Source organism: Nipponia nippon, unplaced genomic scaffold (genome assembly GCF_047370975.1).
Source record: "Nipponia nippon isolate SJK-2023a ecotype South Korea unplaced genomic scaffold, ASM4737097v1 scaffold_1, whole genome shotgun sequence".
NCBI classification, from domain to species: domain Eukaryota; kingdom Metazoa; phylum Chordata; class Aves; order Pelecaniformes; family Threskiornithidae; genus Nipponia; species Nipponia nippon.
The window spans coordinates 81,134,089-81,150,147 of NW_028262290.1; the positions used below are offsets into that span (position 1 = coordinate 81,134,089).

The window sequence follows — 16,059 nt, forward strand, 5'->3', positions numbered from 1 at the left end:
GGAATCAGAGAAGCACTATATATTCATTTTATCCAAGTGAAAGTTAAAATAACGTTTCAGGTATCTGGCATCTAGCTACGCAAATAAGAAATTCGTGAAGACAGGTTGCTCTTCAGCTAAAAAGAAAAAAAAAAAAAAGATTTTTTTGGATAGATCCTGAATTTATAGAATTTTGTTTTACTAAGAATAAACAAGAAACTTGTTAGTGAGTGTGATGATGATTTAACAATTTTCCTAAAGAAATCCATAGCAGAACATAATCCGTTTTGCAGAGAAGACCTTAACTGAAAGGGATTAATTTTGTGAAATGGCAAGAATCCACCCAAAAATTCTGAAAACTGCAGCTGCAATGTGTTTGTCAACTATACTTAAATTTAAATTGTTTTGATATTTATTATATTATTTGTTAGGATGGTAAAATCCAATATTCAGTTCGTAATAATTTATGATAAGAAACACAGATAGCCTCACTGTGAAACTGAGAAACAATAGGGTTTTTAGTTAAAAAAAAAAAAAAAAAAAAACACAAAAAAACACAACAAACAAACAAAAAAAACCTTCTCCTTTGTATGAAGCCTATTCTGTGTGGACAATCTTATCAAGCTGTGCCGTGCTAAAAATTATGGTCAGCTTCAATCCATATTCAAAGGAATTTTAAAAGAAGTGAGCATACTGTGGATCTACAAAGGAAGTCTAGACTACATTTATTCCTACTCTGCTGTGTCTGCTCCTTCATAAGCAACCAATTATATCATAACCTGAATTTCATTTGACTCATTCCAAAGAGAGGAAGGGCTCTCAGAAGAATTAACAAGAAGAAAGGTTGAAACAGAGTTAGAATAGTTGAGACCATGATCCCACCAGGCATAAAAGATAGACATGAAAGAATAGTTCCATCCAGTGCATTTTCAGAAAAATTGAGTTTTAATACCTAGTCACAGAGTGACAGACAGAATATTTGCTAGCAATAAATTACTAGCTTCAATTTTAGAAGTAATTTACCTTGATTCATGCATACCTCCACTCATAGGTGCTGAGGGCAAGTGAACAACAACAACAAATGGCAATCCAGTAAAACTGTACCTTGACTAAATGAATCATAGCATCCTCAAAGAAAACCATGTCCATTCCAATACCACGGACGTTCTCATTATATGTTTTTAAAAACATATTTAAACAATTCCGTAGCCGATGAAAGGAATAAATTGGCTCATAGATTTTGGGAATATCTAAATTAACTTCCTCTGATTTTTCACCTAGAACAAAAAGCAAGTAAAAAAACTTTAGCAGTTTAAATGATTGATGAAGGCTCAACGTGGAGATGAGTAAGTGAAGGTAATTAGAAGTCTCTTTAACCAGACAGAACTAGGTTTATTACACATAATATCACATATTAGGTGTACATATGAGAGTGCTGCCTATACCCTGCCTACAATGGTAGGAATGGTAAGTTCAGCTGCTTAATTCTCAAAGACAAAAGCAGCAAAAACTAAGAGGCCTTCTTTCTCTAAATCTGAAACCTGAATAATGAAAAACTGAAATTAACTTAGATGCTAGAAGCAAAAGTAGCACCAGAGAATGAAGGTAAATAAATACTGCAGTTAAAAATTGCAAATAATCTTTTTTGTAAAAGAAAAACACTCTAAGTTGATTAAATCATTGCACTAGTGAAAAAAAACAACTACTACTAAAATGAATAATTACCACAGCACAAAAAATTCTATTCACTATGAAAAGGCATACATTTGTTTCATCGAGTGATTTGAAAGCCACAAGGAATTGCCAACTCTTCACCACCCAAAGGAAAGGAGGAAATAGTGCTGCTGTCTCATCTTTCCATTCATGAGCATCAATCGTGCTTAAAAGTGACATGCCCTTCATTACTAAGAATTGTCACTCACAGCAAATAAAATCACAGAAGGGTTGAGGTTGGCAGGGACCTCTGGAGGTCATCTGGTCCAACCCCCTGCTCAAGCAGGGCCACCTAGAGCTGGCTGCCCAGGACTGTGTCTAGATGGCTTATGAATATCTTCCAAGGATGGACACTCCACAATTTCTCTGGACAACCTGTGCCAGTGCTCGGTCACCCTCACAGTAAAAAAGTGTTTCCTGATGTTCAGAGAGAACCTCCCATGTTTCAGTTTGTGCCCATTGCCTCTGGTCCTGTCACTGGGCACCACTGAAAAGAGCTCATCTCCATCTTCTTTGTACCCTCCCTTGTAGTATTTATACATATTGAGGAGATCTCCCTGAGCCTTCTCCAGGCTGAACAGTCCCAGCTCTCTCAGCCTTTCCTCATAGAAGAGTCCTTTAGTCACCTTTGTGGCCTTTCATTGGACTCTCTCCAGCATGTCCATGTCTTTCTTGTAATGGGGAGCCCAGACCTGGACATGGCACTCCCAGTGCGGCCTCACCAGCAATGAATAAAGTGAAAGATCACTTCCCTCGACCTGCTGGCAACATTCCTTCTAATGCAGCCCAGTATGCCACTAGCCTTTTTTTCCTGCAAAGGAACTTTGCTGGCTCATGTTCAACTTCCTGTCCACCAGCACCCCCAGGTCATTTTCTGCAAAGCTGCTTTCCAGATGGGTGGTCGCCAAGATACACTGGCACATGGGATTTTTCGTCCCCAGGTGCAGGACTTTGCACTTCCCTTTGTTGAACCTTATGAAGTTCTTGTCAAGGTCCCACTGGATGGCAGCACAACCCTCTTGCATATCCAACCGCTCCTCCCAGTTTTGCGTCATCTGGGAACCTGCTGAAGGTACACTCTGCCCCATCATTCACCTCACTAACGAAGATGTTGAACACGACTGGACCTAGTACTGACCCCTGGGGTACACCACTAGTTTCTGGCCTCCAACTAGACTTTGTACCATTGATCACCAGCCTCTGCACTTGGCCATTCAGCCAATTTTCAACCCATCTCACTGCTCATCCAGCCCATACTTCATCAGCAAATAACTGACAAACTTCATGGGAAGAGTGCCAGCAAGCAGACACCATGGGGTTTTTTGGTTCGTTGGTTGGTTGATTGGTTTGGCTTTCCTCAAAAAATAATAGCAGATACAGTAGAATTTTGCTCTTATTTACATACGGCTAGCTCCATTAGTTTCAAGATTTCATGATCTATATGCTGCAGGATATATTTTTCCAGTTACCATAGGTCCGTCATTACTAACAATCGGTTTTGCTAAGCCTCCTCTTAGTTACCAAAGAAATATATTATTCACAATATTATCTCTAACTGGGGGAATTAAAATCAATGAAATAACTACTTTCAGTAAAATAAGTATTTCCTTAATACTTAGTAAAGCTCTTAGTAAAGTCAGTGGAAAGGGAAGTAAAGGTGGGGAAAAAGGCAATCAAACTGTATCGTATTTAGAATAGTATCTGTAATATTTTTCTCATTTTAATTTTTTCTGCATTTCCTTCTTGCATACTTCACTTTTACAAATTAGCAGTGGTCCAATAATCATGCAGCTTCCAAGCAAAAAAAAAAAAAAACCCAAATAAAAAAAACACAAACCACCAAAAACCAAACTATATATATATTATATATATATATAAACCAGTTTAAGGAAATTGCCTTTTACCATAGAACCAAACCTCTCAAAATAAAGTGATGATTAATTGTCATTCAGCTGTCCTTCTGTGTATGCCTGAAGTCACCTTAATTTCAGAATTCTTTAGCTCTGTATTGTTTCTGCATATATGAACACCCTTTTAGATTAAGACCTAATTAAATTAAACGATTTCTTATTTTACCCTGCAAAAACACTAGTTAAGCAAAAGCAGTATTCCAGGGGGAAATAAGTTTCTCATAAGTTGAATGAGACATTTAAATAACTCAGCTACTGATAAAGGAGCTAATAAGGAATACAGCAAGGAGTTAAACAGTGACGTTTTTACAGTTTCAAACCATTTAAGAGAATTATATCAGCTTAATCCTGTTCCTGAAGTTTTATTATTAATGTTATTTATTTATTATTTATAATAATTTTAACATTAATTCACGAGTACTAAATAGCAATGTCAAAACTAACTGATATAAAACACGTTTGAACAGTTTGAGCGTCTCAAGAACACTAGCACCACTAACAATTTCTGTGAAGCTAAGATCTAAAAGCTGATCTTTGAGCTACTTCATCTCAAGTCTTCATGTATTCTTGTCAGGAACAAATACACTGTGACTATACAACCCAAAGAGACACAGAGAGTATATGTAAACGTATCCCTAACCTGAGCACAGAGTTATTTGAAATTGATGTCAGATGTACTTTTTTATATATTTAAGAGCTCAGAAATCCAGTTACTGTTCTTATACTTCCATTATAATGGGCAAGACTAAATTCTATTAAAGGGACAATTAAAACAAAATTACACTTGCTATTCTTTTCACTTAAACCCAAAACAGAAAGGGGTTCTCAAGGCTCTGACAAACATATTGAGGAAAGGACATGCCCTTTCTAAATGAGGGCCTCCTACTTTGTATTTAGATGAAGTTTCATGCTGAAAGGCACATTACAAGCCAGGTACATTTAAACTGTCACCAGGAAGCAAGTTATTTTGAGAAATACATGCTTCTTTTTGCATTTATTTTTCAATTGAACATGACGGTTTCTAGTGTGGATTCAAATTTTTGCATTAAAAGTCACTCCACTCTCTCAGTATGTATTCTGACTTACATTTGAGTCCTCTCTACATTGCTCCATTTTAGCAAGTTATTTAAGGATGTATTTGACTACTTTCTCACACCAGTTTGCTTTTTACTTCTATTTGATTCCTTCTGATCAAACATTTCCTATCCTTTACTCTCCTTTTGTCACTGCCTTCTGACTACTTCAGTTATCCAAGACGACATTTAAATGACATTTGACCACTCATGCCAACCTTTTATTGCCTCCACTATCTATCATTACAGTGATATGAACACAGATAATTGAATCATCCAATGGCTTAAATAATGACCTTCCCCAAAACCCAAACGCCTGTTTTCTATTCTTCTGCATCAACTAACAAATATTCCCAGGTCATTTAGCAAGGTCAGTGACACAGTGGTTTTATTTAAAAGACACAAAGACATTGTTATAATCCATAAGCCATGGATAATTTAAGAGGTTTTACTAGCATTCAGGAGATTTTGAAATAATACTCATTTATTACAAAATCATGTACCAGCTATGTCCTAAGAAGTACTTGATTAGCCCAGAGCCAGTGTTCTATTACAAGGTTTCTAGGGGATGATAGCTAGAGTGCTACCCTTTATCTAGTACTGCAACCCCAACACTTCAAGTCATTCATACCACACTTCTTTCATCATTTTAGAATAATATAGACTCATGCTTACTATTTGGCAGTTTTGTCTATCTACTACATCGATGGAAATGGAAACAAGGCTCTTCTATACAGAAAACCTGGATATAAATAGAGGCTTAAAAATCCCATTAATATAAAGATGTGCCACAGCTGGTAACATAGACTACCTTCAAAGTCACTGGACAGAACAGCCATCCTTGATGCATAAACTTACTATGCATTTTTAAGACATATTTCTATTAGCATCTATTTTATCATATCCCCTTCCCTATTCTTGCCATCTCCATGGTTATCAGAGTCCATCTTTACCAGTTCTTTCAGGTGCATCCCTTAAGAAGTCAACAAAGAATGCATCAATTTCAGGATCCAGCAAAGCTTTTGTTTCTTCAAATTCCTCCTCAATGAGTTTTGCCACAGCTGTGTCAAACCAGTTTACATCTTCTGAGGTTGTGAAACGATCAGCAATAACACACTTACATTCATGCTTCCACAGTTTTATCAGTACCTATATAAAAAAAAAAAAGCATTTCAGTCAGATTAGGCCTGCAACAAAGCTATGCCAATTTAAAAGACATGCTTTTATTTCTTTATCTATTTAAAAATCATATTAACACTAGAAAAGAAACTAGTATTTGGGGGTTTATTCAGGAGAGATACCTTGAGCTTCCCATTCTGCCCAGTAGCATTTTAAGCTTTTCATTCAGTTAACTGTGCTAGAAGGAAGCCTTAATCCAGCATTCCAAACCAGAGTGTGTTTACCGAATTACGATTTTATTTCCCTAGCCCTAAAACCATATCCATACCTGTTAACGCAGGTTTATGCACTGATAAACTGCTTTTAACTGGTCATTAAGTAGACAGTGGGTGGAAATAATAGCTCCCAATACCAAATCCAAAGTAGTGGGAGAAAAAAAAAAAAATGTATAAGTGTTTATATTATTCCTTCTCCAAATTCAATATACCTTTAAAGTCCTTCGGTTTGGTCATAGGATGGAGAAGGAAAACCTGCGAGGTTCTTAATCCTAGCAGCACCGGTTTTAATCCTACACTATTACTACACAGTAGTAGAAAAAATTCCAAGTACTCCTTGAAGGCCTCTTGTTTGAGCTTACAGCACTTAGTACAAATGACACATACTATGTCAAGTCTCAGAACTAACATGTAAATTTATACAATCAGATTTCCAGCAACTGTTTGTTATACTTCAAAAGACATTAATTGAGAAAATATATAAATATAAATCATCTTAGTGCTGTATATTTTTAGCTTCAGAAATTAAAATCAATTCTAAAATTTAAATTTTAGATGTAGTAGAATTCAGGAGCTTATTCAACAACTAGAGAAGTACATTAAACATGAAGTGATTATATAACCCAAATGTATAACAAATTTTCCATGATTACCATAAACGTTGCTTTTCCAGCACTTCATGCTTCAGTGCTCAAAACACTAAATGACTTTTCCTTAAAATAATTAAAAGAGAAATGATGCATAAAGTATTTAGCTTTTCTGGAAGAAAGGTGGATTATGGAAAAAAAAATATCACTATGACTCATTACTACTTCTTCCTTTTAAGCCGCAAGCCAGAAATCATTTGTTAGACAGATATTAGGCAGTGACTGAAAGCCTCAAGACAGTAGTGGAGAGAGGAACTGTTTATTTTTTTTAATCAATATATACACATTTTCTTTGGGTTAAAATAAGTTCATTGCTTCCCATAGTTTTCTTTGCTCGCTTCTTTCAAACAAACTAGCATTTGTCAGTAATAGAACAGGCAGACAGAAGCAAACCCTCTTCTGTCAAAAGCAGCATTTTTTGTTATAGTTATGAAACAAAGTTATCAATTCAGTTGGCACTGTAAAAGCTAGACTAAAACATCTTTGCCTCAAAAAAACACTGAAAAACTTTTTTAATCAGAAATGGTATTTTTCTAAAGCAAACTCAAATGCCAAGTAGTTAGACTCTTCATCCTTTTTGCTACGCTAATTATACACTAATAATAACAAAGGCACTGATGCGCTGCACTTACCTTTGGTTCATTGATCACTTCTGATGTAGTGTTCAGCATTCCTTGCCAAATCCTTGAGAGGTCGCGAAGGTTGAAGATATAATGGAACTTGGCTGGTGTGGGCAACATTTTTAGCTTGGTAACCTGCCACAGTCTGCGTGTCAGTGGAACCAATTTGGCTACTGTTTTCTTCACATCTTCTGAAAATCCCCGCTCACTACAATAGTGCCCTTCTCCAATTACACCTGTGAAAAAAAAAAAAATCACCAAATGAAAGATTTTTCTAAGACACACTAGTGCAACACCAAGAGCTACAATCTTCTTAAGTTTCTTTTTCTTTTTTTAATCCCCAAAGCCTTTTCTAATTTGTTGAAATGGACTTCCAGTCTTCATTCAAATTTTGATTTGCCTTGTCTTACCACCATTCTGCCACCAGCTCACTGGGTATGTAGCTCTTAACTAACTGTCTGTTAAAAATGTTCTTTTGTCTACCAAAATAGCTTTCACAGCCTTTGAATAGGTAACCTCTTCTCTGAGACCAATATGACCCTGTCATTTGTAAAAGTCTAGCCATTAGTCACTCATTCTTAGCACCAGTAGCACCTTAGCAGTTCTCCAGCATTGCCACGAAAACTAGGAAGGGCCTTCATGCCATTCCTCCTAACGCTTAGCATACCAGTAGATTTGGAGATGTGACTGGACTTGAAAAACTTATGGATTGATGAAGTTGCAGGTGGGGAGTGATTACTGAAGGAAAATGTGCTGGTAAGCAAATCAGAGGGGGATTAAGCGTCAGTTTTAATGATAACGTTTCTAAACAGAGGGACAAAGAAAAATCAACTACCATTTTCCAAAATGGGACGGATACAAAGCTAGTTTCCCTTTACCAAAAATTTTGTCAATGGAAGAATTAGAAGGCAGAGTACAGTTGAACACAGAAAATTGTCTCTTGAGCCGCTGTGGAATGTCATTGCGACCTCCCCCAGGGTGGATCATGGCAGCCAAAAACTGAATGTCCACAATGTTGGTAAATTCACCAGGCTTTTCCAGGTTATACAGTCCATTCTGTTCCATCAGCTGCCTAACTATCTCATTAGTGACCTGTAAAATAACCAGGTATTATATAACAGAATATTATACACACAACTAAATGAAATACAAAACACACTTATGTACTTGAAAGACTTAATAAAGAGTATACCATTATTTTCTACCCCAAACTGCTGCTTATTTGCTTCAGGAGAAAAATGCACTGTTAGGAATAAGCATATTTAGATTGTCCTTTTCATTGGTAGTATCTATGGACAAAAATCCTGGGAGTAGAAGGGAATCCCTAGCTTAGAATTAATCCTTCATACTTCAATTCATTCTCACTTGAATTTTGCATGACTTCCAATATTGCTGTATTGGAATACTTCTCCCTTTTAACACAAAATTTCCAGTTTGTTCTAATCAAGCCCAAGCTGATGCATCTTCACACTTTGCATCTGTTACCAAATATTTTGATGAAATTTCCCTGTGTAACAACCAGAAACATCGTTTTTCAAGCTGCAAACATAGAATTAATACCATACAAAAGAATGCAAGATTCCTTTCCTTAGCCATAAATGAACCCCCTGCTTTTCTGTTTGACCAGTTGAAAACCTCCCACAGACAGTAGCACAGTTTTACAGTGCAGCAAGGAAAGAAAGAAAATACTTTTTGCCTTCTTTTTTCCTCTTTTACAAACTAACCTGATCTCCCCACTCATTTATTATGGGCATATTCACATCATCAATGAAGACTGTCATCTTTTTGCCTGCAGGCGGACCATAAGTTGTACCCATGCGCTTGTCCACATAACTTTCTATTGTACGCTGTTAAAAAGCAATTATTATCATAGTTACAAAGAGCCTTTCCTTTCATGCATGATTCAATCATTTAAACATACTGACAGTTTTGTTACACAGAATTTTACTAAGGAAGGTTTAGACAACACATCTGCTGGAGGTAATTGCACTAGTTCAACTAGAATGCCTGCTCTCATGCTATACAGCATTAGGTTGGTAACAGATATAACAAATGTCTATTGTAGACAACCATGCCTAACAGTTTCATAATTTTGAAACCATTTCAAACTTTTCTTTCATTTTTTTCATTTATCAGCAAAACTGATGGTTACTAGCAATAAAGATTAAACTAATAATCTGTCAAATCTGAAAGAACCTTTCCAGCAGACATCAATGTACTTCATAAAAGCATACAGTGATAATTAAATTCACGTACATAAATAGACTTGATGAAATAACTTTGCTTAATAGTAGACTTACCACTTACCACTACTTTTCTTTCCATCATCTTTCCTTTGCTCCATTATTCTTAAGGTCCAGTTTTTATTTATTCTATACCAAGTGAAAGCTCACTTAACCATGCATAGTTATTCTTCAGTGCAAATCTAAATATCTGCGTTCTTACATTGTGCCTAGGCTCCTGTAGAGGAGCCTGGAAAGCCTTCTTACGCAAGTGGCATCAGTTAGACCAAGATTTTAGAAAGTCAGAGTAATTTAAAAGCACTTGTGTCGTAACAGACAATGCTTTGGTCTAGACTGTTATTAGAGACTTGACTGTTAGACTTTCACATCTCTTTCAGATGTCTTGATCATCAACAGACTATCATCTTTCATCAATAGACCTGACATCTATTTTATAAAAAAAGATGTACCTACACTACTTTTTGTTTCTATAGCGCAATCAATAGGAGGAAAAATACTATGGCAAATAAGACCAAAATTACATACTTGTATATTAAACATGTTACTATGCTATAGAGCCAGATGATAGATGATGCATCAAGCTTATAGATAGCACTTCTGCTTACAGCACAGACAGTGCTTTGGCTTGGCATCCCAAACCGCATTAAAAATATTTCCCATATATATTGCCAGCAGGTTAAAGAAACTTGACATAATTCAAAGTAGCTCAGTAGAAAATTGGACAGGCAGTACAGCTCCAGATTTAAGTATTCATAGTTCTATTTAGAGCAGCTGCACTGCATGTGTTACTTTTTTAATGAGTAATTTAATTTACTGAAATTTAAATTGCAGACAGCACACTTTTTATGACAGATTGTTTTGGGTAGCACTTATTTTAAACATGGCTTTTAGTGAAATCTGAGGGAAGTCACTGACAGCTCTACCCAATTAGTGAGAACTGATACATTGGACCAAAAAAAAAAAAAAAAAGCGATGAAGAAAATAACACGCATGATATTGTAACAGTCCAAGAACAGCTCAATAACTACCAAAGAAGTTGAAGGGAACACGGTTTTTACAGAAGTCTTTTAAATCACGTGTTAGGACACTTAGTCCATTTGAGCAGGTCTTTTTTTGTTTCTACACTCATTTTCAATTAAATAAAACACTTTCAGAAGCATCCTCCTGGCAAATTCTCAAAACAATCTCTGAATCCAGTCACACTGTATTAGAAAGTGAATGACCACCATACCTGGAAAATTAATGGTGTAGTTGCAGATGAAAAATTCAAACTCTTAGCCATGTGGCTTTCAGGGTTATATTTTGACATAAAACGTTTGATGATAACAGTCTTTGCAGTTCCTTGCTCACCAATTAGTAGGACAGCCTAGACAAAGACAACATTGAAATAAGATGAAACACAAGAACTGGGTGTCTTGGCAAAGCCTCAGCAATCACATTTAGCTTTTAAATTGAAATGAAACTAGAAGAGTTATGTAAAGTGAACTCTCAACAAGGGACACGTGGAAGCAAAATAGTTAACATCTCATAGACGTTTGCAGGCCTCACAAGTTAAAAATATTTGCAGTTAATGGTCATGTCAATCATCATGACTTAACTAACAAAGGAATGGATTATTCGTAAAAGGAGTTGATTATTTGGAAAAGGATGTACCATCTAGAGCCTCCGTATCTGAAAGATTTTAATTGCTGTTATTTACCATATGCTGCTTACCTGACACACTTTTGGTGAAGAAGGGTTGGATAACCTAAAGGTACCTGAACTCTGTAACTCCCCCATGTGGGCAGAGTTCATATCAGCGGAGTCTGGCACTCTGCTGTCCGGTGTGCTGCCCCCTCTCCAACATCTACATAAAAAAATTGCTTCTGTTCTGTCCCAATCTCAGCTGTAATTACAGTTATTTCCACTGCAGAAAGGATGGGTGAGGGGAAGACAAAAAAGTCTGGAAGCAGCGAGTATTCAAGAGTTCAAGTATATTTACACGAATGTAGCTCCTGGAATCACCATTTTATACTAAAAAAAAATTAAGTTCTTCCTTTTGAAGAATATAATATTTCACTTCTAATTCAAAAACTTTATTGTGTGCACTGTTAGAACTATTTAGATGTGAAATACAGAAAAAGTACCTTGCCCTGTTTTGCGACAGTTTCAATAAGGAAATCCATTCTCACATTGTCAACATTAGGCACAAGAATCGAGCCATACTCTGGAGTGCTGCTACTGGGATATACATACTCCTCAACACGTGTATTCCAGTGCATCCATTTACCTAATAAGAAAGAAATGAAGTAAATGTTTTAGAAATACAAGGCATTGTCACTTCTTTTATTTTCCATTGACTTGACTCATCTGTCAATGCCTCTGTCTCACATATGGTAATCCCACTCAGTGAATTCAGACCAAAATTATAGAATCATATAATCATAGAATCTCTCAAGTTGGAACTAAGAGGCTTACTCTTCTTTCCTATATAAATTATGACAAGGACAAAGCTTATCTGTTTTTAGTCACTAGACAATTTATCAGCACAAAGTCCATGCAGCTTTCGGTAGCAATATATCCACATTCTGATTTCTCACAGGAAACAAGGAAGAAGCTTTATGCAACGTCACCAGTAAAGCACAGCTGCAATATAAAACTTGCTAAGAAACACAAAAGAAAGTAAGCTACAAAAAACTTCTGAATTAATTCTCTAACAGAAGCATAATTTTAAAATTATTTTTAAGTTTTCCCCGATACCACCCAGCTGGGTTACTAACCATCAGATGCCACATAATAATCAAACATGGTATCTTCACTGCCTTCTGGGATACAGGGAAGATCAAGTTTTATTGTTGCATGGTTTCGAAGCCAGTGCTCCATTTTGCATCTGTCTTCCACTTCTAGTAATGCTCCTATACTCCACATAAGAGAGAAGACGTATAGCCTTTCCAAGTATTTTGGAGTGAATTCCCCTCCTTGCTCCTGAAGGATTGAGTTAGGTTTTTATTTTCAATAGCCTAAAATTTCTACTGGATAATCATTAGCAACATCAGGTTAAAAGCCTTCAGTCATGTTTAAACTTACAGACATCTTCATCAATGTACAGACTGAATCAATATGAAGTAGGCCACAAAATATAAAAAAGCACCCTGTAAATATCACTTTCAATCATCCATTACAGCATTTGATCTGTTTAAGTTCTAGTTTATAATCTGATAACAATCCACCCCCCAAAAAATGAAGAAAAACTGCTGTCTGATGCAGGCTACATGTCAGTGCTTAACATCAAATCCAAATGTGAAAGAGGGCACATCCTAGCTATTATTTTCTAAAGAAAAAGAAGATATTCCTTACTAAACTGCATCTTCATTTATATCCCAAGTCATCAAAAAATATCCTTCCTACATAACCTCATGACTTAAAATTATCTCCATTAGATTAAGTAAATATAAAAAAATTCACACTATTTTACCTTAGTTGGGATAAGGCCCTGGAGCATATTAATGCTCTGCATAATCACAAAGGCTTCCAGCATCTCAGTCTTGCATTGCAGAGACTGAATGCTGAAGCGGTATAAGTCTGGGAATGATGAAGAATACAGCTGACGCAGAATTTCAGCTTCTTGGAAGGAACGTCTTTTCAAAAATCCCTGTTACAAAGCACAGTGAGAAAATAAATTTAGTTCCCAATGCAAATCTCCGTAAATTCAACTCTAGTAATTCAAATGGTCCAGTGAGCATGGAAAGTTGATTTCTTTTTGGGGGGCTCAGATTCCCTGCCTGTTGGGCAGGGTTTGGCTAACAGAAGGTCAAACTTCACCCAAGTATACATAATTCCTACTGGATGTTAAACATAGATACTGAAGAAAAAAAAGCACTTTAAAGTTTTCAACAGCACAAAAATAATTCTTTTCAAATATTTTGTAATCACAATGGCTGTTTAAGGTGTATCACAATTCTGCAAAGAAAGAATGGCATATGTACTGAACACAAGTCTCATTTATTCTGCACAATGTTAGTTTCTAGGAGTGATACAGGGTATACCAGAAACATCTGGCAGTTGCACAAAAAAAAAATAAGGATTTCAGGAGAGGATGGGTGCTGGCATGTGCAGTATTTTTATTGTGTATCTCAGTATCTGTAATACTGGATAAACAAAACCTAACTAAAACTACCTGTTTCTCAAGATCATAGAACAGGATTTGTTCTTTGATGCCTTTAGCTCAAAGTAGTAACCTGCTTCTTTAAGTCACCCAGAAGCTTTCTCTCATCTGTGTGGCAGAATGCTTCTCATTTACTTCCCATGAATTTATTTCCTACATAAAACACGCTCATCAGCAAAAACACTTGCAGATTCTTCCCCAAAATTCAAACTAAAATTTGGCACAAATTGAAATTCAATAAATTCCATTTAAACATAAGAAATAACTTTTTGTTGTTGTTGTGAGGGTGGTCAAATACTGGAACAAGCTTCCCAGTGAGCTTCTGGAGCCTCCATCTCAAAACTCAACAGGACACAGTCCTGAGCAACCTACTCTAGTCAACTCTGCTTCGAGGGAGGTGTGTTCAACTACATGATCTCCAGAGGTCCCTTCCAACCTCAACTATTTTGTGCTTCTGTGATTCTTTTCTACACTTCCATGATCTTTTTGAAACTTTTGAGTAAACTGCTCAAAGCAAATAATCTCTGGGACTGATTACAACTAGGTAGATAAATGAAAAAGTTTCTAGAAACAGGTGGAAAACAAAGTGCTAAAGATTAAATGGCAGAACTACTTAAAACAGATATCTGGAACTTCACCAGCTGTTCAGAAAATATTAGGGGTAAGTAGAAAAGTTGGTAAAATGTTTTTGCTTTGGAGGAGGTTGATGAGTAATGGATCAAATACCTTTGATCACTTTGCAAAAGCTGTTTAAGAAGTGTGTTAGAGAAGAACAGCAATGTGAAAAGTTTGAGATCTATTTTACTGAATTTGGAAATTGCTTATGTCATGATATTGCATCCCAATAGGCTGCTATAGTTAGTTGTTTATAAATTGTAAGGATGAAAAGTGTAAATACATACACGAACTTCCTGAGCTATTCGTATTTGGTTTTAATTATTTTTCAAAGTTCTTCTGAAATATCAACAAATATTATGTTTCACGCAGCATCTGAGAATTAGGAACTAAAGAAAGAAAACCCCATTTACTTCTATTACAAAAGTAAGGAAATCCTCTAGTGAACAATGTGAGATCAACACCTACCCTGATCTGCTGGAATATGTAGTATACTGCACTACAAAATAGATTTAAAGGGAGATGTACTGCGAGAGCCATGAAGATATTTTATTTATGAAGTAAAACCAAACCAAACCAAACACAAATAAACGGTATTGGCTCAAATGATAAAGAACTACAGGTTGCAACTTTATAGCCAGGGGTTTTTTTTGGGGGGTGGAGGGGTGTTTCATGGCCGAAATTAACATAATTTGTTTTGTGTTATCCAAAAGCAAAAAAGGAAAAAAAAACCAACACAACAAAAAAAACACTCCATGTACTTGTTTTCCTTTTGACTGTTGTTACCACCAAAATAAATTAAGTGGTCACGGATTAAGTGAAACTACTTTCATGCAACACTTACTTCAACACAACTAAATTTAGTCTGCATATCACTTTAAAGTGATGAGGTAATTCATCACTGATAAGGCAAAATAAAATGCTTTTCTTTGTTTTCTTTGGTTTTGCTGTCTTTGCAGCTGAATCTATAGCTCGATTTAAACTGAAACGTATGAGAATCTAGCATCGTAGGCCCTATGCAGTGCTATAAGTACAGAAAGGAAAAACATAAGTGGAATCTCATGGGAGCCACTATCCTATATGCATAATTTACACTTTCCCAAGTATCCATATTAGGTTGGGGGGGGGGGGGGGGAAGTAAAGCCTTGCAGTAATATACATAAGGCACTTGTGTTGACTGCATGGATTTCCATTGGTAAAACTTCAAAAACAGCCAAATTCTTAGGAAACTTATTAAACGCTTCTTTTTTGTCCTAATAAGAATGCAAACATATTGGACTTGGCAAAGAAACCTATTAAATGAATTAGCAATGATTCTCAAGTGTTGTTAAGTAGCTGAGATGGAACAGGCAGCTCCATATGATTTAATATCATTTTAAAGAGGAAAGGCTCTAGGCACTACTAGAGAAATATGGTAACAATCCTCTGCAGCAACCCTTAGTCCCTCACAAACAGCAAACCTCCATAGGCAACAAGTCACAGCACATGGGTGCCTCCATTAGAGGAAGGAGTCTCTGATGACAATCACGCTCCTTTTCCTCTGAATTGGTTAAGTCTAAGCTGGGTTCCGCTGCCTCTCCTTGTGGATCTTTTTGCTCCTCACCTATTCTCAGGGCATTATACCTGACCTGCCATTTCAGATCTGCAGGTGGAAAGAAATCTTGCTTCTCTTGCCAGAAATCACAAGTTTACATCCTTCCTCATCTTGCAAGTTTCTGTTC

General features: G+C 36.3%; 1 protein-coding gene across 1 annotated transcript in view; it reads right to left on the bottom strand.

Moving 5' to 3' along the window:
- DNAH5 (dynein axonemal heavy chain 5) overlaps window positions 1-16,059 on the bottom strand; it is a 137,452-nt gene that overhangs the window by 47,255 nt on the left and 74,138 nt on the right. The window contains exons 44-52 of the mRNA XM_087736864.1: window positions 13,034-13,210; window positions 12,339-12,543; window positions 11,706-11,848; window positions 10,811-10,945; window positions 9,061-9,183; window positions 8,215-8,428; window positions 7,349-7,572; window positions 5,629-5,824; window positions 1,084-1,256 (exon numbers count right to left, since the gene is read on the bottom strand). Coding sequence (XP_087592990.1) covers window positions 1,084-1,256; window positions 5,629-5,824; window positions 7,349-7,572; window positions 8,215-8,428; window positions 9,061-9,183; window positions 10,811-10,945; window positions 11,706-11,848; window positions 12,339-12,543; window positions 13,034-13,210 — 1,590 coding nt within the window. The remainder of the gene's footprint in view (window positions 1-1,083; window positions 1,257-5,628; window positions 5,825-7,348; window positions 7,573-8,214; window positions 8,429-9,060; window positions 9,184-10,810; window positions 10,946-11,705; window positions 11,849-12,338; window positions 12,544-13,033; window positions 13,211-16,059) is intronic.